This window comes from Bipolaris oryzae (genome assembly GCF_000523455.1).
Source record: "Bipolaris oryzae ATCC 44560 unplaced genomic scaffold scaffold_25, whole genome shotgun sequence".
In the NCBI taxonomy this organism is placed as follows: domain Eukaryota; kingdom Fungi; phylum Ascomycota; class Dothideomycetes; order Pleosporales; family Pleosporaceae; genus Bipolaris; species Bipolaris oryzae.
Window position 1 is genome coordinate 68,432 of NW_006911301.1, and position 26,349 is coordinate 94,780.

The 26,349-nt window shown below is 50.4% G+C and overlaps 9 protein-coding genes across 9 annotated transcripts; 8 read left to right on the forward strand and 1 right to left on the reverse strand.

The window, feature by feature from the left end:
* Positions 1-701: 701 nt before the first annotated feature.
* COCMIDRAFT_2843 (uncharacterized protein) lies at positions 702-2,608 on the forward strand (the record flags this gene model as incomplete). The annotated part of the gene is made up of 7 exons (XM_007687009.1): positions 702-849; positions 919-941; positions 1,033-1,050; positions 1,116-1,428; positions 1,483-2,243; positions 2,294-2,490; positions 2,539-2,608. 7 exons carry the CDS (start codon positions 702-704, stop codon positions 2,606-2,608), a joined length of 1,530 nt encoding a protein of 509 aa, XP_007685199.1.
* A 365-nt stretch (positions 2,609-2,973) lies between these two features.
* COCMIDRAFT_87783 (uncharacterized protein) lies at positions 2,974-6,741 on the forward strand (the record flags this gene model as incomplete). The annotated part of the gene is made up of 17 exons (XM_007687058.1): positions 2,974-3,034; positions 3,086-3,603; positions 3,673-3,931; positions 3,981-4,054; positions 4,104-4,191; positions 4,237-4,288; positions 4,352-4,387; positions 4,435-4,657; positions 4,712-4,839; positions 4,888-5,033; positions 5,080-5,260; positions 5,304-5,398; positions 5,446-5,615; positions 5,665-5,799; positions 5,856-6,150; positions 6,202-6,377; positions 6,457-6,741. The coding sequence occupies 17 exons, from the start codon at positions 2,974-2,976 to the stop codon at positions 6,739-6,741; spliced, it is 2,922 nt and encodes a 973-aa protein (XP_007685248.1).
* Positions 6,742-7,417: 676 nt separating this feature from the next.
* COCMIDRAFT_87821 (uncharacterized protein) lies at positions 7,418-11,397 on the forward strand (the record flags this gene model as incomplete). Its single annotated transcript, XM_007687059.1, has 6 exons — positions 7,418-7,672; positions 7,721-8,481; positions 8,532-8,702; positions 9,320-9,672; positions 9,810-9,955; positions 10,009-11,397. 6 exons carry the CDS (start codon positions 7,418-7,420, stop codon positions 11,395-11,397), a joined length of 3,075 nt encoding a protein of 1,024 aa, XP_007685249.1.
* Positions 11,398-12,454: 1,057 nt separating this feature from the next.
* COCMIDRAFT_34279 (uncharacterized protein) lies at positions 12,455-15,941 on the forward strand (the record flags this gene model as incomplete). Its single annotated transcript, XM_007687035.1, has 4 exons — positions 12,455-12,546; positions 12,607-14,715; positions 15,340-15,355; positions 15,810-15,941. 4 exons carry the CDS (start codon positions 12,455-12,457, stop codon positions 15,939-15,941), a joined length of 2,349 nt encoding a protein of 782 aa, XP_007685225.1.
* Positions 15,942-16,770: 829 nt separating this feature from the next.
* On the forward strand, positions 16,771-18,547 carry COCMIDRAFT_2847 (uncharacterized protein; the record flags this gene model as incomplete). Its single annotated transcript, XM_007687010.1, has 2 exons — positions 16,771-17,176; positions 17,229-18,547. The coding sequence occupies 2 exons, from the start codon at positions 16,771-16,773 to the stop codon at positions 18,545-18,547; spliced, it is 1,725 nt and encodes a 574-aa protein (XP_007685200.1).
* Positions 18,548-19,272: 725 nt separating this feature from the next.
* COCMIDRAFT_87967 (uncharacterized protein) lies at positions 19,273-19,446 on the forward strand (the record flags this gene model as incomplete). The annotated part of the gene is made up of 1 exon (XM_007687060.1): positions 19,273-19,446. The coding sequence occupies one exon, from the start codon at positions 19,273-19,275 to the stop codon at positions 19,444-19,446; it is 174 nt and encodes a 57-aa protein (XP_007685250.1).
* Positions 19,447-21,358: 1,912 nt separating this feature from the next.
* Positions 21,359-21,777, reverse strand: COCMIDRAFT_87986 (uncharacterized protein; the record flags this gene model as incomplete). Its single annotated transcript, XM_007687061.1, has 2 exons — positions 21,359-21,520; positions 21,664-21,777. The coding sequence occupies 2 exons, from the start codon at positions 21,775-21,777 to the stop codon at positions 21,359-21,361; spliced, it is 276 nt and encodes a 91-aa protein (XP_007685251.1).
* A 276-nt stretch (positions 21,778-22,053) lies between these two features.
* On the forward strand, positions 22,054-22,416 carry COCMIDRAFT_50734 (uncharacterized protein; the record flags this gene model as incomplete). Its single annotated transcript, XM_007687062.1, has 2 exons — positions 22,054-22,253; positions 22,347-22,416. Coding segments are annotated over 2 exons (270 nt in total), but the record flags the coding sequence as incomplete, so codon positions are not given.
* Positions 22,417-23,942: 1,526 nt separating this feature from the next.
* Positions 23,943-24,424, forward strand: COCMIDRAFT_34284 (uncharacterized protein; the record flags this gene model as incomplete). Its single annotated transcript, XM_007687036.1, has 2 exons — positions 23,943-24,163; positions 24,238-24,424. The coding sequence occupies 2 exons, from the start codon at positions 23,943-23,945 to the stop codon at positions 24,422-24,424; spliced, it is 408 nt and encodes a 135-aa protein (XP_007685226.1).
* Positions 24,425-26,349: the final 1,925 nt, after the last annotated feature.

The following is a 26,349-nucleotide window of genomic DNA, read 5'->3' on the forward strand; positions in this document are numbered from 1 at the left end:
CTGCAAGACTCGGCATCCACCCCCATGTCTCCCAGTTTTGGAGCTGAGGGGGATCCGACAGAGTGGTCATCGGAAAACGTGCATGGGGGACTCTGGTAACTTCAATACTCTCATGTAGTGTAGCAACAAGGTGCCAAAGGCGATTGGCTCCAGCTGGCTCCCATATCGCCGCAGAACCACACCTGCAGCCATCGTGCCTCGTGCCAAACTCGTGCCAAACACAACAGATGAAGCGCTGTAGCGAGTAACGCGTGAGCTGGATGTTCTATCTTTCTCTCTTTCTTTCTTTTTTTTTAAAAAAAAAGCCATAGGTGGGCGGCGCAGCTGTCAAACGGTCGGCTAACAGGGCGGGCGGCGCAGCTCCCCCGCCGGTTGCGTAGCAGTGGTGTTATTCCGGAATATTCCCTCGCTTCGACAAAGCACGCGACCAGACATTCACTTGACCCTCGTGTCTTCAAAACTATACACCTCCGCCACGCGTTTTCCGCCACGACAAACTCGTCCGTGCAACAAAGGTCGCGGCTTCTGGCGCTTGTAGACCTTCGCTGCTTCATGCGATGCTGCAGTGCGTGACGAGATCCCTGTAGTGACACCAATCAAGCCCGCGCATCTCCAAGAAAAGCATCCGGCTTCGACCCACCCACTTACCGCACTGGATGACGGAAGCTGCACGACGATCCAATGGATCTTCTCCAGTCGTCATGACGGAACACGGTGAGGCTGACAAGGCCAATGTTGCTTCCGAACCAAATGCGCCAAAGAGCGCCTCTCCTTCAAAGACCAAGACCAATGCGACCGGCTCCGAGGCGCCTGCAAAGACCTCGAAAAAGCGAAGAAAGGTCAATCATGGTAGGCCTGCAATGCTGTGCATCTCTACCCTTCTCCACAGCCCTGCTGACTTTTGACGCTCCAATGTAGCATGCATCTACTGCAGACGTTCGGTAAGCCATAGCCAGTACACCAGCATTTGACACATGGCACTTTGATGCGTGTACGACAATTATTACTGCTTGCTGACCACTTTCTAATCAGCACATGACCTGTGATCTCGTGAGTATACTCATCACCATCTTATCCACAGTTTTGTAGGCAAGGTGGAACTTATGTGAACATAGGAACGACCATGCACACGCTGTGTCAAGCGGAACATTGGCCATCTGTGCCGTGATGAGCCTCGGGAAGGTGTCAAGAAGGCCAAGTCCGAGCCAGACAATGGCGAAGGACAGAGCCAGCCTCCTCAGATCGAACCTGCCACGTCTGAAGCAGCACCAGCCGCCGCTCTCCAGCAGCCTACTGCTCCAGATGCCGGACTCAACCTGGCACCGCATCAACTGCCCCCCAATGGAGATGCAAGCACGGCATCAGGTACTCAACCCGACCCCGTACCCGCGCCACAGCCGCCTGCTTTGACGGCCAGCAATCAGTCCTGTAAGTCACACTTCTTTCAGCCCCAAGCTGTCATCGTCACTGACAGCCTTAAAGTTGGGAACTATGATGATATGCTTTCATCGTCCCAGAACAACTTTCAGGACATGCACTTCCACCCTTCATATATGTTCAATACCTCAGAAGTGAGCAACGAGTATAACCTGCTCAACGACTTTCTCAACAACAGCCTCATGGACGACGGTGCTTTCTACGGAGGCAATGACTTTCATTCTCTTTTCTCTGACGCTTCCCTCATGAACCCAATGGGTTCTCTAAACAGCAACTCTGCTTTCAATCCTAATGGATCGAGACAGCAACAGCTGCTTCCACCACCTGCGCAGAATGCTGCTGCTAATACAGCACAGCGATCTGCAGGTGGGGTGCCTATTGACAAAGCAAGAGAAAGGTACCTTATAACAGCTGCTGACCCGGCCGGATCGGATAGCCCGGAAGAGCGTATGAATAAACTACTCAAGGCAAAAGTAGATGCAGGACTATTGAAGCCCTTCAACTATGTCAAGGGTTATGCAAGACTGAACCAGTACATGGAACAGAATCTGCAGCAAATATCCCGAGTCAGAGTATTGCGCCAACTGGATCGCTTCCGCCCAAAGTTTCGAGAACGAATGCAGAGTCTGACCGACGTAGATTTGGTGCGTATCGAAATGTGGTTCGACAAGAGCTTGATGGAGTACGACCGTGTGTTTGCGAGCATGGCTATTCCAGCTTGTTGTTGGCGAAGAACAGGCGAGATTTACCGAGGTAATAAGGAAATGGCGCGCCTCATTCACGTACCAATGTCAAAGCTACGAGACGTAGGTTCCTTATTCATCTCCACTGAGCCAATAGGTACTGACAGATCAAGGGTAATATCGCTCTACATGAGATCATTGCTGAGCCATCATTGGTATCATACTGGGAAAAGTTTGGTGCAATCGCATTCGACCACACCCAGAAGGCTATTCTGACGAGCTGCTCGTTGAAAAACCCTGATCCAAATTCAAAGGATCCCGAAATACGTTGCTGTTTCTCTTTCACTGTTAAGCGAGATGCGTGGAATATGTGAGTAGATATGCCCTTTCTGCAAAATCTTATGCTGACAATCATCAGACCGGCGCTGATTGTCGGCAACTTTCTTCCCATAACTGAGGCTACCTCTGGCCCGTTACCTGCGTCATAGTACTTTGATATGATTTCTGTATACAAAACTGTACGATGGAGCTGCTGAGTTGTGAAGGTTGTGCGCATATAATGTGATATCAAACACACGTTTCGTGGGTCAATTAAGTGGAGGGTTACGTGTATACGTGGTGGTGTGATTGCAGGTGCGAAAGATATCCATATCTGGCTTTATTATTGCTTTTAGGCTCCTTGTATTCTAGTTCTTTCTGATGTCTAAAACAAAGCTTGCGTTGTGGGTGTGAACCGTACCTTCCTCATTACTGCGCAGCTAGCTTCCAAATGGGAGTCACATCCTGCCAACCTTACTACCTTTCCCATCATCCTCTTTCATCACACCACATGTATTACTGAACGTATGTAGCCATGCCGTCGTTTCAATCTGTAGCAAAAGCAGAGCGCGAAAAGAAGCTCAAAGCAGTCCTCAGTGAGTATGATTTTTGAGAAGTGACCAAATACAACACTCACCGATGCATAGCCTTCGCCACAACGCTCATCCAGAGGGTCGAAGGCGGTCAAGATACGACACTTGCAGATGATCTGCGGGCTAATATTCGTACCCTTCCTCTCCAAGCCTCCTCTACAGTCCTCGCGAAGCAAGAGGAGCTTGACCGGCTCGGCACCGAGCTATGGAATTTAGCTATAAAACTACGACGCGACGAAGCAGATGTCATAATCCAATCCAGTGACATTACCGCTAACCAAAAACGTACTCTGTCTCTCCTGCGCGCCTTCTCGTTCTTGCTTCTCGACTCCGCTGGTGGTCACGATACGAAACGCCGCCAGCGCAAGAACTGCATCCGTCTTATGAAGGTCGCGCTAAAAGCAGCTAGGGTATGTATCCAAGGTGACGAGCTGAATATAGCGACCAAAGTGCTTGAGCGTGCTGCGGACTATCAAGATGTCCTGAGTCAAGAAGGTGAAGACAAGCGTAAAGAGGAGAAAGAGCTTGCAGATGATCTGAGAGCTCAATACCTTGCAGTTCGAACGACCTTGGTAAGTCTTATTGGCTGTGTTCAAAGTAAACTCGTTTGCAATTACTTGGTGTGGCTTACCACATTACAGGCATGGCGTCAGGATCGCATGGACACCGCAGAGCATTTGTTCATCAAATGCAAGCAGCTCATGACGACACTCGCACCCGCAACAGCCGAAATCCTCGCAGACCTACTTTACGAAATCGGGAAAGGTGCTTTAGCGAAGCGTGATTACAATTTGGCGTCTCGGTGGCTGGAACGAGCACACGATGTCTTTGACGGACAAGACCTGGAGATGCTTAGTCCGGAAGTAGGGGAACTGAGACTTAGCATCATGCAGGCCATCGGTACATTCTAGTACGACTTTTGTGAGATTCCAGCTGATACATACGCCAGTCCAAGCATACGTGAAGATCAAGACGCCCGAGACGCAAGACAAATCGTGGCAGATGGTGAGGCTAATGGAGACAGTAAGAGCTATCTATCCCCTGGTTAGAGATAGTGCTAACACGTTCTTAGGACTTTGGAGACAAGATGGGAGTCTTGCTACTAAAACTTGAGCTACTTTCCGAAACTGAAAAGATCGATACTATCGAGTTCTACAATGGTGAGGCCCTGTATTTTTCTACAATCTAATTACTAACAACGACAGTTCTTCTACGCATGATTCGTACAATTGTCCTTAGTGAAACAAACTTCAAGACGTGTGTGACCTGAACGATGCTTGGTTAATTTGCATACCCACGGATTTAGCTGATTCTGAGTAGGCTCATGCATCACATACACAAACTGAATGAGCACGAGTGCGCACTTGTTCTGATATGTGTGTTCAACCACTGACTTCATGAAGCAATGCTACAGCTATCAAGGCGCTCGATGACTTGATAGATATACGCCTGTTTCGGGAAGAGAATCAACAATGGATTGAGAAAGCTATCATTACACGGATCTGGATTAGTACCACTAGAAACTCTTCAGAGAACATGCTTGAACAACTGCAGGATCGCTTCGACACCGTCTCGCAAAATTTGCCAACTCCAATCTCTGCGCCTGCTACACATGCTGCACAAACGGTAGGCTCTACGTGCCCCCGGCTACTGGAATATATCATTGATATGAACATGCAGTTGCTATGGAAGTGTGTAGAATTAGCAGCAAGTCAAGAGAAGCACAAAATGGCAGAAGCATGGTGCCATATGTGCCTTCATCCTATATTCGACAAGGCTGGGGTACAGAATCAAGCCAAAGTGTCAAGGTACTACATATCATTTTTGTTACTGACTGAGATATTTACAAAGTGCAGGAAGATTATCCAGTGCGCCCTCGCTCGCCGGGACTACGAGGTGGCTAGAAGTGCATATGCTCGGATGACTGAAACTGGTAGAGATGAACCAGTGACGCGGTATCTGATGTACAAGGTATCATTGCAAAGTGGAGATACAGATTATGGTAAGCATGTCATCAGTAGTGGTCACTTCTCTTACTGATGATGCAGCTACTGAATGCTTGGATCACATCTGTCGAAGTTCTGCTAGGGACGCGACACTTCTTTATGCTTGTGTGATGGAAGCTCAGAGAGCAGGAAATAAGAGGCAAGCGATCAACGCCCTACGAAGGGTTCTCGACAAGTATGAGCATGGTGCTACAACAGGCATACATTTACCTGCACTTCTGCGGTCAGTCTTCTACTCTGAAAAGGCTTGCAGCTTCTTACATCAGTAGATCAACTACGCGTATGCTGCAATCTGAACTCATCAACGATGGTAAAATCGACACTACCATTCTCGACCAGCTGTGCAAGTCGTTTGAAGCAGGTATGTGAGGACACTTGATGCGAAGACTCCCATTTAACATTAGCAAGCTCGTGATCAGGCCAAGGCATCTCGAACTAGGCCAAGTACTCTTGCCAAGGAGCTGTTCACGAATTTGGAGTTCGAATGGTTCTCTAAGAACTCTTACAATCTATCACTAAAACATTGTGCTGAAATGCCCCCAGCATACCTCATCAGGCTCCTCGATTGCTGTATGGAGGTCAGTACAGTCTATCATCGTGTGGAAAAAAGTTATTAACGATCCTCAGTTCATCAAACTACTCAAAGAAAAAGACGACTCAAACCCGAGTAGCGATCTTAGTCTTCGGCTGCTCTTCTGTGAGTTTCTTGCTGCTTGTACTTGGATTACTTTGGCGCGTGCGGAGGATAATGTTGAGCAAAATGTGAGTTCTCCTCGCTGTACGTTTGAAGATTAGATCAACAGTAACAACTTGGATAGGCCCAACAGTACTTGGAGGTTCGCAAGCATAGTCAGAATTTCCGACGCGCCGTACCAGAAACCATGAATGGGCTCGGTGAGTCTGCTAAAGCCGACATAATCTCAAAACACTTCCAGGTTGTCAAGTTGGAACTTGAAGCTGCACTCAAGCTTCGGAAATGGGATGAGCTTGATGAGCTTTTTGATCAGTGCTGGGTATACAAGAACCCAGATCATTACGAAACGTTGGCCGACCTTACCTTGGTCATCCACCATTGTATCGTACAAGCAGAACTAGACGTCAAGTACCAGAAAAGTGAGACGCCTACAGATAACACCGATAGAATCAGACTGATAAAACTCACAGAAGTATTATCTGTTCTCCAGAAGATAGTCAATCTAGTTAGCCGGCAACCAGGCAGCGATATGCCAAGATTATCTCGATGGCTTCGATGCCTATTCAGCCTCTCACTTCCGTTTGACGACGAATCTAGTCTTAGATACATCGACCAAGTCACACATATCGCGGCAACAAAGCAGAGCGTGAGTCTCCAGTTTCCTAGTCCTGTCACTATATACTTCCGTGCCAGTTACGATACTACTCTATCACTACCGGTCTTAGGTTAGGCGTGACACGAGCACTTTTAGATCATGCAGAGATGAAGACACCGTAGACTTGGCTGACAAGATGATCAAGGAAACCGAGTGCTATCCCAAAACGGAATTAGAATGGCTAGCGACCACCGCATTCAATCGCGCAATCGACTACTATGTACAGGAGAACGATGAAAAGGCCAAGAAGTGGGCGGAAAAGGCATTCGTGGTTGCACAGTGGATTGATGATGCGGGGGCAACGCGAGATTTCCTCATGAAAAGGTTTTCGATTCTGAAGTTCAGTGAAGAGTGAACCGTACAAGTGGGTGATGGCTGACGTTATGGCTAACCGGGTCTCCCACAGCGGACAGGATGGTGCATTGAGTTTTAGCAGCATAGCGTGCCTGGCATAAGTGGCTAAGCATGTGTTTCCTCCACTCATCTCTGCCCGTTCAGGATACATACGTAAGGATCTAAGGCGTACGCCCCACAGATTACGCCACAAAGTGGGCCTTAATGCCGAGTAACCCGCACCAACCACGCGTGCAAGCTATCGATGTCCCATTGATTTTGGCCTGAAGCACACAACATCTATGGTATTGGAGCAGTAGCAATGGCTCAGGAGCCTGATCTAAGAATAGGGTTAGGTGGCGAATCGCCCAGGCTGGAGCATGCTCATCGATTGACAGCAAGCATGCCTGGTAGCGCTGAGACTGTTGCTACACACGCGACACATGCCCACTTTTGGATGTAGGATCGTGCTTGTGGCCCCTGTTCGTCCGGGGTCGATATCCACAGCAAGACTCGTTCTGCACCGACGCGTCATGCTGCTTGCTCGCTGGCTGCAATGGCGTTGCTTATTACCGCTTACAGCAGCCTATCTCTCGACAAAACATTGATTTCGACCTGGATCTCCTTAGACACCTCGCATCGTCAATACCCTACTGCCTCGATCTTTCATCTACTTCGAGGGGTTGATCGACGACACGATGCGGTTCGTGTCGAGGCTGCACGTATGTGCTGCTCTTGCTATTTTCACGATTTTGTACATCACCTGGATGGACTCAGCCGGCTTTGAGGAAACTGTACATACCGTCTGGCGTGGAAGTGCGCATCGCATTGTGGTATTTGGTAACGATTGGTCCGACACGGGCAGTTACCGTGTCTCGTCGCCAGCGTTATCTTCTATCGTTGCTCGCGACGCGGATCGAGGCGACTTGTGGGTAGAGACATTATGCAAGGAGGTAAGTGCCACATGTTCTGAAGAAGTCGTGGCCTGACACACACTGTAGCTCGAATGTGATACTATTGACAACTTCGCACATTCAGTGCCAATCGCGGCTGATGGGGCACAGACTGATGCTTTGCTTGACGCTGCAGTCTACGAGGATGCCATGGGCTCCGAAAGCAATGACAGCGCTGTCATGTCATTTGACTTCAAGGCACAAGTGGAGCAGTTTGTCACATACAACAAAGGAAGACGACTCATCCCGCAACGCCTACGTAAAGAGGATGAGTGGACATTCTTCGCAGTCTATTTTGGCCTCTGGGACCTTCTAGAGTACTCGACGCTGGAGAAGAGTGTTGCCATGTACGCAATTGATAAAAGCATCACATCATTGTTTCGCCAACTTGATGTGTTGGCTGCAGATGCCCCTTTCCCACCCAAGGTCATCATCCCGAAGATGATTGACGTTAGCTTCCTACCTCGGTTCCAGATGAAGAAGAAAGCCATGCACGAGGCCCAATTCGCGGAGACTCAGCACCGACTCATCTTCTTGTGGTCATATTGGAATCTGGTTTTGCATCGGACTGCGAACAATTGGAAGAACGGTATAGTGTACATGCCAGAGGCGAACGAAGCAATCATGCAAGAAGTCCGGGCCAAGCAACTTCACTCGAAACAACTCTCGGATGCGTTTGGTGTTGGCAAACAGGCGCCTCTTTTTGAACACATTGAGCAACCATGTCTAGCTTCGCAGCGGGGCAGTGCGGGCAGTCTGCAAGCATCCGACGTTCAGAAATGCTCCACGCCAGCTGAACATCTCTTTTGGTACGCCAATCACGACACAAACGCATTGTCTCGAGCTGACCAGATAAAAGGGATGACGTTCAACTCAGCGGTCCGGCCCACGCGCTAATAGGGAACCAAGCCGTCAGCCTCATCCGCGGAAACCAATCTGTGGGCCGGGAGCAACAGACGCAGGGCTCTGACAATAAGGAGAAACCTGAGAAACAAGAGGCCGAGCATTTCACACTCAAATTTCCTCCCGGGTACTAGCAAGCTGTATTAGAGACACTTTTTTTTTAAAAACTTGGCCAAGCCCCTACAGTGGTGCTTGATGCTCAGCGACGCTCCACAAATTGTACCCCGCTTGTAGCATAGTGTGTTGGCTCTATATGCAGCATCTCTATGCATCTCCCGAGACCGCGCCACTTGGTAATTACCGTCAAAGAGCGGGTTGCATTGTTATCATCCCTTGCATGGCGGCTGCAGGCGTGCCGCGATGTCTCGCGAATTGGTGGACAGGGCCTTGCCCACTTTTGGACATTGGAGAACAAAGAAACTCCTAATAGAGGTCAACTGCATTTGACTGGAACAATAATCTTACTGGATCGGAAAGGCTATGGGTCCGCATGTCGCATAGTGCATTTAAAGAAACCTGGAATATTGCGTAGTCGATCCAATTCGTTGCCTCGTACTCATTGAAAAGCGGAACAATGAATCGTGGCTTTCCTTGAGGAAGCTCATTAGCGTAGCTATCTTGTTGTTAATACCCAAAAATGCTAGCAAGTCTAGTGCCGCCACCGATTGTTTGGACTTCACCTCCTCCGACTTCACCTTCACTTTCTGTCGCGACTTTCTTCAATATTCCAAGGCGCTACGTGAGATCCACAATGCAGACAGAACATATTTCTCCACAGTCCCCTATAGATGTCGCAAAACATCCACGGAGTTTGCGTAAGAGTAGTCGCATCCAAGAGACACGCTCTAATTCGATGCCTGATCTTACCACCGAGCACAACTGCGAGGACGATCCCTCGCCAACTGGCACATCTTCTCCTCGAAATACAAGGAAAAGGCTTATTTCACTTGTAGAAGCATCTGAAAGTGAGGAATCTGGCAGCCCGACAGATGAGAAGCTACCTCCAAGTGCCACATCAACAACCGCTGGGTCTCCGGACTTTGTAGGCCACGTTTGTCTCTGTCAGCCAGAACCAAAGATACCCCGGCCCAGGAATGGTGGGTTTTGATCTCTCTTTGTCTCGCAGCGGTCTATCTTCCAACCATATCGTCATAATTCGGAGTCCGAATCAGAACAAAGAATACTGCTTTGTTTGTAGAAGAGTCTCGCGCAGTCTGCTGACCACCCTTTACAGCATTTATCCTCTATCGGCAGCACCACCAGCAGGTTATCATTGCTCGCAACCCTGGTCTCAACAACCCCGACATTTCCAAGATCATCGGTGAACAGTGGAAGGCTGAACCTGAAGAGCGCAAGAAGATCTGGCAAGATCTTGCACAGGTTAGTATTGCAACTTTTTCTTGCTGTCTATCTTCATGTTGATGGTTTTTTAGGAGGAGAAGGCTAGGCACCAGGAACAGTATCCTGATTACCGATATCAGCCACGTCGAATAGGCAAATCCGGTTCATCGCCCCTGAACCCTTTCGGGCAGCATACTACTGTCGACAAATATCGTTGTCAACGGTGCGGCGGTCGCAGTATCAAGACGCCTACCAGTCCATATCTTGACCCCTCTGGCATTCCTATATTGCCTCCTCCTAATATCACTGAAAGTATCACACCAACAACTCGCTACCTGCCAGTGATCAGCAACCTTAGCATGGAGTCACCTGTTCACCCACGGGGCCACGGTCCTCCGAATCTTAACCACCTCAAATTGAGAGTCACTTCGGCGATACGCGACGATCCAGCGGCCACAAGCCCTTCTACACCCAACAAGAAACGAAGGTTTGAATATGGACACCCAAACTCTGCCCTTGGCCTGAGAGCAGATGGGCCCTACTTTCCCTCGACACAGTATGCCAGGCGCGAATCTTTGCCTCCCATTCAAATACGATATTCGCCCCCGAATAGCGCGACCATGCCGCCTCCCCGCACTCCTCGTGATGGAAGACTCTCGATAGTGGAAGTGGGACCTTCGTCTCACAGCTCCAGCCCTAAAAGCGTGGAAGAAGTTCTCAGTGCCTATGCGTACGGAAACAAGATTAAGCTTCTTGGCCGCATAACGCCTCCGTACAAGGAGCTTAGGGAGGGAATGTCATCTGGTCAGGAAGGCCGTGGCGCCATTATCGCTATCGAAGGCGACGATCTCGCTGCGGTTAAAGAGCTTTCTGAATGGCTCAACGAGCACCTTGCCAAACAAGGCGAGTTCAAGCCCCAGATTACCGAGCCACCAAGAGTTCCTGGCAACGATGGCAAGGATGTTACTTTCGATGACTATCTCGACTTAATCAAGGAGTGGCATGGCAAGAGCAAAGAGATGATTGAGTACATCACCACCGCTTCTTCCGCCGCTTCCCCTTGTCAAGACATCGTTATGTCCGATAAAGATACTTCTTCTACCAGCATTACTGCCTCGCGCAAAGACTCCGCAATGCTATGCGACTCCCCCGCTGCAACCCTCAAGCCCGTCATCATCCTGCCTACCTTCCAACTCCATGCATCTGTCGCATACGCGTCCCGTATCCCCATTCAAGATGCCTACAGCGCGATGGATCATTGGCAGTGGATGGCTACGCTCTGGCGAGGAACCGTGGGCCCGGATCTCACCCTGTACGTTAAGAGCTACGATGCCAAGGAGGGTCAGATCGGGCAAAAGCCTGAAATGGATGATCCCAGCAGGTGCTTTACTGTGTTCAAGGAGAAGGAAGGGAAGTTTACCGAGCCCGATTTGAGGAGGGTTGGGTTTGAGGTTGGAGAGTGGATCAAGGCTGTCAGGTAGGAATGCCTGCTTGGACCTACGTACACCACGTACGGACAACGATTTCATTTGTACGAGAGGAGGTTTGGCGAGGCATGATGGATGTTTTTTCTTCTCTTTTCTTTTGGTTCTTGATACAGTGCTTCTCTGGCTTTGAAGAGATCATTGGTTGCAGCCCCCTGTCACAGTTGTGACGCAGTTGTGACGGGCTTAAATTAGGGCTGCACACGAAGTGTTTAACCCCATTCATGGTACATAGCTTGGCACGCGATTCGGGGTGTTGGCGGGCTTACTATACCTATTCTTCTTTAATAATACTCCGGAATTTCTACAGTTATGGTATATACTATATATGACGGGTTTCCGTCGCACGCATTGTTTATTACTGTTTCCAAACCTCTTGTACCTCTGCCTATAATGGCAGATGCATACTGTACTATATCAACACAACACGTCGCGTATATAGAATTCCGACCACGTGCATTGCTTATTACAAACAACAATCAGCAGACAAAGAACATGGGGATCTGGAGAATACCGTGGCTGGTTTACTAGGCTCCCGCCGGGATGCATGACGCGACTCCTCGGACAAAATGTTGTCAAAGCCGAGAACATGTCATAGCGCAGCTTTCACATGGCACGCACGCATCCACAACAGCTTGTCACATGCCGAACCCTCACCCAACCACAGAGCCTCATGCAGCAAATGCGCCGCGCTTGTCGACGGCCTTGACGCCTATTCAGACACATGGATGACCATGGGCTGAAAGCATGCCCATCTTTGTCCCCTCTCTCTTTTCTCCCGATCTCACTAGTTGGAGTTACAATCCCTTCCCCCATCTTTTATTACCCCAGGTTGTACTGCCCGCCAACATACCCCGGATTTCCACATTCCTGGCATTCACACATGCTGACGCAAGACTTGGCTGCTGCAACAACAACCGTGGAGACCCGACTCTGACGCCTTTCATGACGCTGAACGAGGCAAGCTCTTTATTTGACAGGTTCAGAATAAGAATATCCGAGTGCGCTTTGTAAAGGGGAGCGCCGTGCGAACGAGAGTGAACGAGCTTGCGCCATGATAGATCATGTACTTGGGCGGCCGTCAGTGCAATTTCGAAAGATCCAGGTGCTAGCAGTAGTATCTTTCTGGTCCTTTTATCTCTACAGGTAAAGCCCTCGCGTACTTAGTTTTACCAACAACACGTGCTTACAATACACCTTTTCTAGAGGCGACCGCCATGGCCCACCAATTGTCCGCCGCATTTCCGCCCTTCTCTCCAGGAAGCTGACTGTATGGCAATCGGTCCTCGTAACGCTCCTCTACCTCTACGTTGCCCGCAACTTTGGCAAGCTCGTCGGTCTCGAGTGCCCCGAGCCGCTCGCAAGTCTCTACTCGCGCTCCTACTTCCGTGCAACATGGGTTACAACGGCGTTGGATGCAGGTTTCTGGTCTGCCATGCGCATCAAGCGAAAGGGCCTGAGGGACTTCCTGTCGATCGTGTTTAGCATATATTACATGATATGCGCAGAGCAGGCCGACGAGAAGGTGAGAAAGATTAGGGCCACTCTCACCGTCGATCACCTGCGTGTCGCGTGGAACAAAGGAACGACGCCATATCTTGGCGCCTTGACAAGCTTGATGCGCCCGAGGTTGATGGTGTACCCGCCGCGCAAAATCAGGATACCACGGCCAAGAGCAAGCTCTTATAAAGAGCCTGTGACTGCGTGGTTGTATTTCAACGGCCCAAGAAGCGCGCTCAAGAAGCACGACAAGATTGTGCTGGATATACCCGGTGGGGGCTTCGTTGCCATGGACCCGAGGAACCACGATGATAAGCTCATGGGATGGGCTGGTAAAACCGGTCTGCCTGTGCTGAGTCTGGACTACAAAAAGGCACCTGAACACCCGTATCCCTATGCGCTTAACGAGTGCTATGATGTCTACCATATGATCATGGCTTCGAGGGGGACATGCATGGGACTTTCGGGAGAAGTCGAACCCAAAGTTGTCGTTTGTGGTGATTCAGCAGGCGGTAACTTGGCTGTGGGTATGGTGCTCATGGTTCTCCAAAGTGGTTCGACCGAAACGCGAAGATGGCAGGGCGAACGCGCATTACCGCCCCCTGTTGGCGTAGTGCTGGTCTATCCGGCGCTGGACATGAACATTGGAAACTGGATGTCAGATGAGCAGATGGCCCTTATTCGCGACCGTCGGGTGAGGAAGACAAATCGGCCCATCCTTCGACATAAGAGCGATGACTACCGACACCTTGCGCCTAATACTCCTTATGGATCTGATACCGACAGCGATGATGAAACCAAGAAACCAAGCATAACCAATGGTCCAAATGCAACTTCTACCCGCACCCTCAAATCTGCCCAGACGATGATCAGGCTCTCTGCTGCCCATACTGGAATAGACAGTCACTCCCTTCCTCGCCTCGATACGAGCAATGCCACCGCCAATGGTAACACTGCCGCCGGTCAGGTAACATCGGCAAGTACCAACAGTATGCCGCCTACGCCATTAGCAACTCAGCCACCTACCCCAGGTGCACCGCAACCAGCACCTCCTACAACCACCATCAAAACCCGCCTTGCAACATCAAGTATGATTTCTTACTTCAACGACCGTATCCTGACACCAGAAATGATGCGTGCCATGATCATCCTGTACATAGGCCCGCACCATCGCCCGGACTTTAGCACCGACTTTCTTCTTTCACCACTGCTTGCACCAGAGTCACTTCTAGCGAAATTCCCCAAGTGTTGGATGCTGACTGGTGAGCGCGACCCGCTTGTCGATGACACTGTCATCTTTGCCGGACGTCTACGACAGGCCAAGCGCGCCGAATGGGTAGCAGCAAAAGACCTTGGTCTCGACTGGGCTCGCGGCGAGTTCGACGAAGAGAACTGGGTAAACGTCGATCTCATCCCAGGTATCAGCCACGGCTTCTTGCAATTCGTAGGCGTGTTCCCCGAGGGCTGGAAGTACATCCATCGCTGCGGCAAATGGATCACCCAGGCTTTTGACGCCGATGCCGAAAAGGGTGAGCTTGAAACGCCCATGTACACGCCGCTTGCTTCAGTCCGACGGCCAGGCGAGAGAGGAGGCGATTATTTCGGGACTGTGGGGCTGGCGGATGCGATTGATGGGCTTACATCGCCTCAGCGGGGGCGACACCATCGCCGAACTGGGACTGCGAGCTCGATTGATGAGGATAGACCGCTGGAAATGACGGTGCTGAATAAGGGGAAGAGAAGCCCACAGAATAATCAGTCTGTAAAGGAAAGAGACTTGAATGTAAGGGGTAGGGGGAGAGTGAGGAAGAGTGAGCGTGGTAGAAGGAAGAGTCTGGTTAGTTTGGCTTCAGAGGATGATTTGCTGGGGAGAAGAATGAAGGGCCTAACGGGGGGTTTGGGTGGTGATGGTGTTGTTTGAGGAGAACAGGATTTGAAATGACTATGGTTGTGTTTGTTGGGTATTTAGCGTGCATGGATATATAGCGACTTTTGATGGATGAAATAGATGGTCTGCTGATGCGATGTTTCATGTCTTTTCGGTGATATTGTTGGTGTATATGATTGTGGGGTTTATAGTGGTAGTTTGAACCTGTGAATGTGTTATACACATCTCTTTTTCTTTTTGTCTGGAACCTTCTAGACGGGATTTATGGACACCTTGATCCGCTTCGTGGTACTTTAGCTAAATGATATATTAATCCGCTGTGTTCATCGTTGACGAAACTATCGTCTGTGATAACCATTCGTACAAGTCCTTTGGTGTAAGTATAGAGTCTTGCCCAGAAGCAAGGTGGTCCACCTCACTTAAGTTCAAGACGTAACAGTATGTAGGGATTTTTGTATTTTTTTTCGGCCGCGCCCAATGGAGTCATTTCATGAGCAACTAATGCCGTTATGATTCTCTCACTCAATATCTGAGTCATGAACCGATGTTAGTGAGTACCACTTCATAGTGGAGCTGCACATAGCAACGGAAGGAATAGGAAACTAGCAGATCGAACATGTGTGAGCGGTATTTCTTGACTCGCGAAGACAATTTTTACAGTTAGTACGTGTGTGTATGGATGGGAACAAAGTTCCAGTTCCGAGGTTTCGGCGCTGCGATCTTTGTGCTCATTCGTAGCTCCTGTGCTAGTGCGCCTTGGGCTTCGACGGTGGTGGGGAATGGTGCCATGTCGGGGTTTGTACAACTCATATTGATGGTTGGTGGAGCTGTAGAAATTGACTCGTAACGAAGCTCATTCTGCCGCTCATGACTATCGTGTCACTTTGATCTTCACAAAATGTCGGATGCTACACGTTCGTTTCTCCATATTCCATGGCCGGTTCTACCCGAGGTGGTCCCAACACATGGCTCTGGTCCCCCCTGGGGTTTCTGGAGAGTGGGCCTAGCAGCACTGTTGCAGGGCCTCCAGGCTGGGGGAGGCGAGGCTGGAGCGGAACATGTCGGACGATGTACTGAAGCTAGGCACACTCCCTCCCTCCATTCTCTACGGCTATGTCCACAAAGGGTATGGACGCCGATACCCTGGTGGTAAACCTGGAAGAGAGCCTCACCGACCAGGGTTTCCTCCGCCCTCCGATTCCGATAGTGATACGTGCGTCGAACTGGTTTGCTACTTTTTGGCAATTCGCACCGCTTCTTGACGAACCCAATGGCACAACGACGTCATAGCTTTGACGCTTTGACTGAAGTAAAGCCGGTCGAGGCTCCGGCAGTTGAACGGTGTTGAGAACTGGCTGCAAAGCCTAGTTGTCCGCCACTCCCGCATGCCACCCAATGCTTATCTTTACCTACTGTATCTCCAGCTTTGCGGGGTTTTGCTGGTACGATCTCAGGAACCTCCAACAAAACTCCACGGGGAATGACGTTCGAGACGAGGGGACACACACACCCTGCCTCTGGTGCAATCGGTGGATATCTCGGGCGAAAACTTTGTTGGATCGCAGAGCCTCATGTGGGGCGCTAGAAGCTTCTTTGCAGCCAAGCTCCACCAAGACGTCGGACCGATGCTTGTCTATCAACGCTCATCTCTGCTACTACTGGACGACGATTGGCAAACCTGCAACAACCGGCTTTAGACTCGCGCTTACTGTTTTGGCAGGGGGCCCGGTATCGCTATGCGCGCAAGCCAGAAAATTTGCTGTCTCTGTGCCATGGAGACTCCACATTACGTCACTCCAGCCCCATGAGGAGGACCATGGGGACTTCTCCATGGGCACCGATCTTCTCCACTGGGGTTTATAAAGGGAGGAGATGTGGACTGAAGAGCGTTTTTCTTATCGTGTGCGAGAGATCACTCGCGATTCTGCTGCGTCTCTTCTCTTTCGTTTGAACGCCCTCTCCTTCGCTAATCACTGCCCATCATGGACGAGAAGGATACCAAGATGGCTGAGTTTGGCAACAAGTCGGCAGACCCACAGCTCCAAACTGAAAAGAACGATAACATTCAAGTTGCTCCTGCGCCCGATTACTCTACACCAAAGGCCCGGACAGAGCAGCTTGAAGACGCGAGAGGATGGGAATCCGAGAATTTAATCCAGGATCTTTCAAAACAGCTTGAGCAGGCCAATTACAAGAAAGGTTTTTTCGACCTCGAATTCAAGAACCCTAAGCACTTCACATGGATGCTTGTTGTTTTTGCGTCCATGGGTGGTCTGCTTTCTGGTCTCGATCAGTCGCTTATTTCCGGTGCCAATTTGACACTTCCCCATGATCTGGGTCTTACCGATCAACAAAATTCGCTGGTCAACTCTGGCATGCCTCTAGGTGGTACGTTTTCAAGGAGAATTCTGTTTTCGAGACTTGGACTAAACTCATCTAGCTGTCGCTGGTGCTTTGCTCATCTCGCCATGCAATGAGTACTTTGGTCGCCGTTGGGCCATTATCATTTCCTGCATTCTCTATACGATTGGTGGCGCTCTAGAAGCTGGAGCCATGAACTACGGAATGATTGTTGCCGCCCGTGTCGTCCTGGGAGCTGGTGTTGGTCTCGAAGGAGGTACCGTCCCTGTCTATGTCGCCGAAACCGTCGAGAGCAGAATGCGTGGTAACATTGTCTCGCTGTATCAATTCAACATCGCGCTCGGAGAAGTTCTTGGCTATGCTGTCGCTGCCATGTTCATCAAAGTCCCAGGAAGCTGGCGCTATATCCTCGGTTCCTCGCTCGTTTTCTCCACCATCATGGGCATCGGTATTCTCTTCATGCCGGAAAGCCCCCGATACCTGATGCACAAGAAGAAGCCTCTGGAGTCCTTTAAGGTATGGATGCGTATTCGCGGTATCGCTACACACGAAGCGCGCGAGGAATTCTTCGTTATGAAAGTCAGCACCGAGATGGAGGAGGCTGAGGTGGCCGCTCAACGCACCAACCGTTTCCCATGGATGGACTTTTTTACCAAACCACGACCACGACGCGCCATTATTTACGCAAACATCATGGTATTTCTTGGTCAATTTACGGGTGTGAATGCAATTTTATATTACTTGGGAATTTTAATGTCGCAAATGGGCTTTAATACCTACGATTCGACATATGTTTCGCTTGTTGGTGGAGGCTCGCTTTTGATTGGCACAATTCCTGCTATATTCCTCATGGAAACCTGCGGACGTCGTTTCTGGGCTATTTCCATGCTGCCTGGCTTCCTCGTTGGTCTCGTCCTAGTCGGTGTCTCCTACCAGATCACTGATCTCAGCGGCAAACTCGCTATATACTTTACCGGTCTGGTCCTGTATATGCTGTTCTTCGGTTCCTACGCCGCACTCACTTGGGTCGTTCCATCTGAGGTCTACCCTACATACCTTCGTTCATATGGCATGACTACCTCGACTGCATGGCTGTTCCTCTCCTCTTTCATCATCACCTACAACTTCACTGGCATGCAAGAAGCCTTTACCAAGACAGGTCTTACAATTGGATTCTTTGGTGGCATTGCCGTTGTTGGTTGGTTCTACCAGATCTTCTTCATGCCTGAGACAAAGGATCTCACTCTTGAGGAAATCGACCAACTATTCCAAAAGCCAACCCGACAACTTGTCAAGGAGAATATGAAGAGTTCTTGGGAAGTTACGAAGGATCTGTGCCATTTCAGATTCAAGAAGGTGTTTATTGATAACAACCGCAGGCGCGGTCGTGAGGAGTAAGGGATGGCATGCGTAGATTCGCGGTGGTCATCCAGCACGCTTCACACATGGGCTATTCAGCCCTCATTTGATGAGTACACGGAGTTGAGACAAAGCATATAAAGATGCCAGGCTCAGAAATGACGATGACGCTTGATAGATTTCTTTGTAATTGTTCAATACCCGGATAGATTTTCTTCAATCCAATATATCATTTTAGCAGTTGCTATGAAACTTACCTCTTGGAATGTATCTTTCATGTGTTTTTAGCACCGGTCTATAAACTGGGCAATTACAGTTAATCGAGGCATGCACGCAATCGTTTTTAGTATATTACCAGACCCCCGGGTCGATACCAGAAGCCCACAACTTCCACAGATGCTCCACGCTACCAAATATAATCCATACAGTCCCCACAAAAGAGGGGCGTAACCAAATCCATCTGCATCTCCCCGCTCATCACCATACCAAACCCTCGAACAGGGGGTAACAGAATCGAAATTAACGAAACCACATTACTTAGCTTGTCTCTAATTCACAAAGCATAGCAACCCCTTAAACGAATCCGCAGCTCAAGAGAAAAAAAACCACAGCATTTCCAAACCAAGTCACTTCAAGACACAAAGTAAGACAGTCCGAGCGGGGTGTGCCTGACGCGAAACCCTCCCCAAAATCAGACATTGTCTCAGCAACACCATGTCTCTCTCTCTCTCTGTCTCTGATGAAGCTTGAAAAGCAGAACCAGCATGTTTTGCCATGCACCTTTGCCACCTCCATCTCCTTTCCCTTTCTCTCTTCCTAACTCCGAAACAAAAAACCCGACGACAACCGACAACGAAGAAAAAAAAGACTTCCCTCGATTCCTCAAACCGAAAGTCGGACTGCAAGAACGAAGCGAAAGAATTCACAGCCAGCGTTAACATCTTCTTCTTCTTCTTCTTCTTCTTCTTCTTCTTCTTCTTCAACTGCATTCATCAGCGAAACCTTCGATGATGACGCTCACCGTGTTCCCCCTCGACGGCGGTTCCTTCGAAAACACACCGCATGCTACCTCTTCTGGCACCGCGGTACTACCTAGCTGCATGCTCATCGTCTGTCTCGTCACCAACGCTGTTGCATTTGCGGGCGGGAGCTCGGGACTTGTGTATCAAGCGTTGGAACTGATAGGTGGCAGCCATGGTTAGTCCTTCTTCTCGCGCTATTTGTTTCTGAATTTGGTGGTGGATTTCGCGGGGTTTTTGCGTTCCGAAAGTGCGAGCGCTGGTGCTGAATTCGGGATTGAGCGGATGGGCTAATGCGAGTGGTGGTTGTTGTTGTTTTTTAGGATCGAATAGGATTGCGGCTAGTGCTGCTGTAGCTTATGGTGTGGAGGCGGGTGCGAAGATGGATACGTGATGGGGATCTGGGGAATGCTGGGTGGATCTGGCGGTAGTGGATCTGGCGGAAATGGAGATATGGGATGAGAGCGGGGAGCGAGATTGATGGGGCATGGGATGGGAATCATTCAAAGTCAAACAAGGGAGATCGGGGAATTGGTCTTGATGTTTTACTTAAGTTGGACTCATCTGATGGCAATGTGAAGAGGCTTTTATTTCAACAACGTCTGGATTCCAGCAACTTTTTTTTAATTTCCTGGAGACCTAATTATTGAGTCTGAGTACATTTTGAGCACCATTATACAGAAAATACAATACTTCGTGTTCTTCAAGTATGTATTGCAAAATCTGAAGACAAATGCTGCTCAATGGCTCTACTCCGCAATTGAACCTACTTCCGGTTCACAAGAGGAACATGCAAAAACAAAAAAAGATTTAGCTGAAGCCTCCCATCTCGAAATTACGCCGTAATCTAGCGAATTCAATGCGTAGACAGCAGTTACTCCCAAGATAGGTATAGGGCTTTCACAAACTGGCGTGACACCGAATTTCATTGTTCCGACCAAAATTGGATTTGGCTGCATGAAGATGCTGGAGTACGCATAATGCTTGACTGATCGTTGGGGTAGCACCGTAGATGATCCGTTTCGCCTGAGACGTAGAACGGCCGAATGGCTTGAGACATGTTGTCATCAGGCATATCATGTGCGTAAGGATTAGCGTAATTATGAGCGCTTCGCCTGGACGGCTGCATGTAGCAGTTACACATGGGTCTAGTGACCTTCATCCTATGTACGTAGGTGTGGCGGGGCGGTGAACGGCATCACGGAAGGTCATGTGGAGGGGAAATTTGGTTCGGCGAAGATCGACGTTGATGTATTCTTCCTGTGGGGCAATTGGTAAAATACGTTTGTAATGCCTTTGACCTTCCAGTAGCCATGGTTGCACTAAGATGTGTTATACATAATTCCACTAGCTGTGAAAGGAACACGTGCAGCTCTGAGAAGGCAACGTTGCCCTTGCATACGCTACTGCATTAGAAAGTGATCCGCTTAATTCGGACGGACCATAGTAGCTTCGACAAGATCACTGGCGTGCAATGTAATGACATGCATATTGACCATGAGTCTTGTGAAGATCCGCTGTCGGCTTTTGATCTCGGTAAAGCTTCCAACTTTGCTATGGGTAGCGCGACCAAGTATGCGGTAGTGTGTCCATAGCTGGCAAGAAATTGAGTACAATGCCAAAGTCTCCACTCTCGTCAATGTTTGTCCCTCTTTTCCGTGTCGTTGGCGTAGCATTAGTCCAAGATGGAATGATTTCTGTAGCACCGGGTATTCTCCAGGGACTTCCAAGTGGATTCTTATGAATACAGCGGTATGTTAACGCCCTATGGGGTCTATTCGGAGATGTGGTAAGTCGGTAATATGATCCACTTTCTTCTTTTTCCCGTTTCTCATCTCCCGTCAGCCTGCCCCTGCTCTTTTGCCCTCCTCTTTTCGACAATCATTGCAATTTTCCTTTCCATCTCGTTCTTCTTTAGTACTAAATCGGAACGTGTGACTTCGAGTTGGGCGATCCGTTCTTCGGGTGTGGCTTGGAGGATCTGTCTTTTTTGCTAAAGAGACAAACTATTAGCATATGGTTTGTTGGACACTCAGGACTGGGCTCAGTAGTCCAAATTGCCTTCACAGACATACGGTATATTTGAGAGGGAGTGATCTTGACAAATCCTTCACATAAAGCGAATGAGCAACATACCTGCTTGATTTCTTGCTGTCCCTTCAACCCCGCGCCATAGATGGTCCCGGTTATTGTGATAGCAGCGACTGCGCCAGTCATGATCCAGCGCCGGACGGTCTGGAGAGTTGCCATGGTTCCTCGTGAGATGATCCCGGTGAGACGATGCGACGAGGGGTCAATGATGGTGCGCAGGGTCAGTGGAGTTGAGGCCGCAGAAAAGTCGAAGCGGAGTGGAGATTCCAATCGCCAAGCCCTGTTCGCCGCGGGAGTCCCACCACCATTCAATGCAACGCGTCCCCCACTTCTGCGCCCACAACAATCACACCACCAACGCTGACGACCAACGACTATATTCACCTCGGACCCCAGCGCTAAACCTCGAAGCCTTCGGCGACTAAAGTGATTACGATGTCGAATGTCCCTCGCTCCCACACTCCAGGCGGCTCGCGCCTCAGTACCGTACCCTCGCAGAAGCCGCGTCAACTCTCTCACCTACAAGCGCAACTAGCACAACTGACGGCAAACATGGCGGATCTGGAGAGTCTGATGCGTATGACTGCTGGTCAAGCACAGGATATGCGGGGATTGGGCGGTTATGCTGGCGCCATGTAAGTTGCGACGGTTAGGATACTCAGCCAAATCCAGGACAAGGAGCAGGGCTCAAGCTGTGTAGATAACGGGCGCTAATGCTGGATATCTAGGTTCATGGCGGCAAGCAAAGTCTTGGGAGAAGAGACGGTCAAGGGCGGCGGAGCGGCAGACGACAAGAAGGCGGGAAAGGAATGAATTAAATAAGACCACACAGCGACCGTGCTATGTATCCCGCGCATGCCTCGAATCCCGAGACGAAACGAACGTACAAACAGGGCAAGGTGATGCCATAATTGGCAATCTCTGTGTCACGTCACGTCAGGCCGGTTGACGAGATAGGGAGCGTGGATGTCACCATCCCCACGGAGAAGGGCGCTTGGATATCAGCAAGGGGACGGCAGGAAATGCTCGAGAGACGGAATCATCGGGATGTACACAGATACCCGACGAAACATCTGATGGTTCCTGCAGCGATACTAGGTTGGTGCGGTATGGATGAAAATGTTTAGCCACCCAGCAATGTACTCACATACCACGATATGAAATCCCCGCACCCCGATTTTAGGCCATCCCCAAATACTGTGGGGGGCCCCTTATCCAAACCCACTTGCGACGATCATGCAAAAAAAAAACCGCGATTTTGATTGCCCAGCTTACATGACCGGCCGACGGCGAGAACGTTAGTTATCATGGCCGCAAATAGGCCCCAAGACACGACAATAGCAAAAGCACAGTCTCGCCAACTCAACAAGATGCAGGGTCTAGAGTTCTTATCGACTACGCTGATTCGCCAGGGCGTGTGCCTGGGGAAGCCAAACGATGCTCATTGCTTCGCGCACAGCCGCAGTATACATTTCCCTGCGTAAGATAAGGTATCTGGAGATAGTCTATCTCTGTTTCACATCCACAATAGGAAGGCCACCTACTCGCTGGATATGTGGACTGCACCCAAACCGACCACGTTTGCCTGCATTCGCAAGCATTATTGGCTGCTCGGAAGGTGAGGAGGGAGGATATGAGGCTGAAAGGGGGTGGTGCAAGCACCACTAAGAATACGGCTATCAATCGCGCAATGATAACGCGCAATGGTATCACTGCACGATGTGGCTCTGGCAGTAGACCCTGCACCTGTATAAGAAGTCGCATGTGCCGCCGCCATTGCATTTCTGGGCTGGAAAGCAAATCTGGCGCCCCCTCCCTCCCCCGTTTTCCGTGTGCACTGGACGACTTGGTTCCGCTCCGCCGTTGTGGCCCCATTCCGCTGAGGGTGCCAAGATGGCGCGCCTTGAAGATTCAACAAGTCAAGCTTGAGCCATTGCGGGTTGGTTTTCAACAACAAGCATTTTGTTTGAGGAAAAAGCCACAGTCCTCTCTCTCCCGTTGCCTTCGGACGTTCGGACACAGTAGCGAGCGTGCAGCCCATCCACGGGTCGGCCGGACTCACTGACGCAAGCATCATCCCCGTCGCCACCAATGTTTCCCGAATTCTATTGCCCAGCGGACAATCATGTAGGGAAACGTCACGACCCAGGACGACCAGTTATTGCCACTGCCTTGGTTTCGACATGTAGACGGCCGGCAGTGACATGTAAGCGCTGACGAACCGCCTTGTACGAATCTGGAGAAGAAGCACGCGAGACGGCAACAAGCACACGATCAGGAAAAGGACCCTTTTCCACTCTGTTCACTCACGGCCGACCCCGTCGATGGTCGACCGAGGGCGGTGTCGTGGACGATCAAGGGATCATCCGCCGAATTACCCATATTCGAGTCTTCTAAATGAATCACGTACGCCAACCCCCACGGGCATCCCGCGTCTCGTATCGAAGGCATACGACCTTGAAACCTTGTCCAAGCCAACGAGGCGTTTCGACCGTGACGAGGAGAAGGCAGGAGACATGCACCCGCATGGTCGCAAGGGGATTGGGTGGCCCTGGAGCTATTGATTGTCGGCGGTTGCAGCGGTTGATTGGTGCCGTTGGTGCCGTGTGGACATGCGAGGGTGCGCATGTGTGGTGGGTGTGGATTTCGGTACTGCGCCAGCACCAGTGCTAAGGGTCGCGGTCCAGCAAAGCGGATAATACCGTGCGAGGATTGTTCCGACAAAGAGCAAGTGCAGACATCCGATAACGCAGGCATTGGAGGATGTTTTGAAATCAAGATTGGGTCAGGGCGAAATGCAGCATAGGACGCAGAGGAGGCTCGTGTTGTTGAACGACTACTGTGTGTGTAGCGTGCCCAAAGCCATCAATGCGGCGACAAGCGAAGTTAGAGCGGATTCAGTCGGGTTTAGCAAAGGATCTAAGCTCCACTTTACCAGCTTATGCATGCAAGTCAGAAGCAAATGGCGTTTTTTGGAGGGGGGTCGGATGGGGGCTGGGGGGGGGGGCGCTTGCATGGACAGGGATGCTCGGCTTGACCGCTTGCTCTTTTCGGGGCAAGACACGTGGGGGTGCATCCTCTTCTCAATATCGAGCACACCCTGCCTGCATGCCTCTACTGCCGACGAGTAGACTGGAGACGGAGCCCTTGGGCCGCACTTGATTGTGACAGAATACATGCTCTGGAGAAAATGGCTCAGCAGTCGGCGGAGATGGATGCTAGTGTAGCGACATGACTTGGGTTGTGATATTGGTTCGCATGTGAAACTCCGTTGGACTGGTGAGCCGGGATCTAGACGACTGGCTCCAGATTAGCCGATGCACGACGTCAACCATCGGTGCTCGCGGGCTGGTAGATGAGTCGTACCCGAAGTAATGCCAGTAGGGCAACCCATGGTATGCATCCAGTAGAGTAGGTAGGTGAATGAGTATCTATCAATGTTTCGATGCACAGGAAATTGCTGGACCCTTTTTTGCATCCCCTTGATATTACAAACATTGCCAAGGGGGGGGGGAAGGGGGGTTACGGTACGGCTTGGTTGGACCCCAAAAGCATCGCGGTTCAAAGCTTTGACGCACCGACTACTACTACAGAACAGCATGATATGCTTGAGGAGAAAGCCGTGGATAGCACTGGACTCGACGACCTGTGTGTACTTTACTGGAACCAATGCAGGCCAAGAGAGAGAGCGACGCTCTTCGATCTTCAAGGACTGCCTCGACGTCTCACAGATCGCAGTGCAAATGGCAAAAAATTGCGTGGCTGCGCCTCACGTGCCTCGAGTACCGTATGTAGTACATGTACATGGCTCTTGCCTGACGTATGTCCCTGCCTAGAGTGCGCACTACATGTGTGTAGAAGCACAGATAGCTATGCAGGCAAAGATCTAGAAGAATTGCCACCACGGACAAACCATGGCCATAGTTCATGCGAGTGTTGCCAGTTTCACCTTGCTCTCTCCACCATGTGCGTAACGGTTACATGTCCATGAGGATGGATCTGCCTCGACCCGCGCGGATTTTCCGACGGCCGCAGAGGGTACATGTCCGCGTGTGGGTGCTGGTGGACTCGGGGTGGAACAATGGTTTGGGGTTCTGGCTGGGTTGGGGCAGAAAAGGATTGTGGGTGGATGTGCCAGTGTTGCCGGTACAAGGTGCCGTCTAATGGGGTGAGGGCAATGCGACTGGGGCGGTGGATGCTGTTGAGGGCGCCAGACCCTCTAGTTGTACCTGTATTGCGTGTTAAGGCGGGCGTGGAGATTGTGCATCACCAAAAGCGACTACAGCCACGTGCTCGTGCGCGGCGAGAGGTGGGCCCGCGGTAAGAAGAGGCTAATGAAGGCGGTGGGTCTGGTAAGTAAACAATGAGACCCTGAGATGAGGCCGTGAGGCTGTCGGAAAATGTAGGGATAGAAGTGCCGAGCCCAAGGGGGGGCTGCGGCAGTATTCGGACCAGATACTCCACAGCGGGTAAACAACGAGCAGGTATTGCTGCATTTTGGAGAGGGCGAGTGCGTCTCGTTTTTTTTGGCGCTGGCTGCACCAACAATGCCAGCCAGTCGAGCGAGGTCGGGCGACCAAGCCCAATTGTGAGCAGTGCGGCCAGGCATACCTGCCCCAGAGTGGAAAAAGGCACAGCCGAGCCACCCACAGCTGTACGTACTGTACATACGTACTACATACATACGTAGTTTATAGTACGTATGTAGGTGTGTGTACACACATAGCTACA